The sequence below is a fragment of the Mus caroli genome, chromosome 9 (assembly GCF_900094665.2).
Source record: "Mus caroli chromosome 9, CAROLI_EIJ_v1.1, whole genome shotgun sequence".
Lineage (NCBI taxonomy): Eukaryota > Metazoa > Chordata > Mammalia > Rodentia > Muridae > Mus > Mus caroli.
Genome location: NC_034578.1, coordinates 83,714,867 through 83,716,099, shown reverse-complemented (window position 1 = coordinate 83,716,099; position 1,233 = coordinate 83,714,867). Strand labels below are relative to the sequence as shown.

Below are 1,233 nucleotides of genomic sequence, written 5' to 3'. Positions count from 1 at the left end.
TTTTCTTACTATTAAAAACCACACCACACGTTTGGATTTCCTAGAACAATCTATGAAAAGTGCCCCTCATCTTTTTTTATTTGTTTGTATTTAAAGTATTTCTCTAGCTCCTGACATCTCAAGCACACTTGCATGATGGGGTAAACAGTTCCCTCTTGCTGGGATCTTTGTTATAGCTGAGAATTTTGCTGCCAGGCTCAACTCTGCAAACACATCAGCGTTTGCATGCAATTTCTCCCATAGAAACATTTTTCGGAAAAAGCTGTTACATCTTAACTTCAATATAAAAATCAGATCTAGGATTAGCATAAAGATGGCTGGAAAGAACCAAAACGCTTGATTTCACGAGGGCAAAAAGCAGGATTCTCCTAACAACACCTGCATCTGGGTAGCAATCCACGCCCCGCCCACNTTCCCTTNCCCTGGGTCGGCCCAGCCCCAGCACAGGTGCTCCGCCCACCTCCCCAGCCGCTGGATCAGCCCACCCAGAACTGGTTCAGGGTGGTTCTAGTTCGCCCTGAAGCACAGAGCAGCCCAGACTTACTCTTGGTGTGGGGCACCTGTCTTCGTCAGCAAAGTCAGCACAAAAAACATGAAAATCACAAAGACCGCGAGACCAACCCAGAATCCAATCACAATGGAATCTGCAAGACAGGTAAGGCGACGTTAGTGTTTCACNGAGTTGGAGTTAACTTACACATTTCAGGATTCTGAGCTTTGCAGATGTGCTAAAGAAACATCGCGATGAGTGTGTAACGGATGACATTCCTCGCTTCAATCTTCGACCTTGCTGCCTTGGATTAATTCTTTTTTTAAATCAGAGACAGTAAATTCAATTAAAATTGATTGAATTTACTCCATTTCATTCATGTTCATGTTGACACAATTTAGGTCTAGGTCACCTTTTGGAAAAGTCCGTATAGATAGCCTCCTGACCACCACTAATGAGTGAATACCTTCTGCTCCCCGCCTCCTCCCAGCCCCCCTCCCCACAAGCTGCTTTATGCCAGCTCTGACANGGAGGCTGGCGGATGAAATGTGCCACCCAGGGCACTTTACTTGGTGCCAGAGGCTGAGAAGGTATCCTGCAGGGCTGGCTTTGATCATTACCAGTGGCCATCCTTGTCTCCTAATTCACACCTACTCTAAATCCCATTTTGTCGAGGGACATCATGTCCCCATGTGTTGCTTTAGCTGCTGGCTACAGCTTCCTCATCCCAACACTTGGGCAGA

General features: G+C 46.3%; 1 protein-coding gene across 1 annotated transcript in view; it reads right to left on the bottom strand.

The window, feature by feature from the left end:
• The window catches only part of Mrap2 (melanocortin 2 receptor accessory protein 2), a 34,895-nt gene that overhangs the window by 6,736 nt on the left and 26,926 nt on the right, over positions 1-1,233 (bottom strand). The window contains exon 4 of the mRNA XM_021173432.2: positions 545-644. Within this exon, the coding sequence (XP_021029091.1) occupies positions 545-644 (100 nt within the window). The remainder of the gene's footprint in view (positions 1-544; positions 645-1,233) is intronic.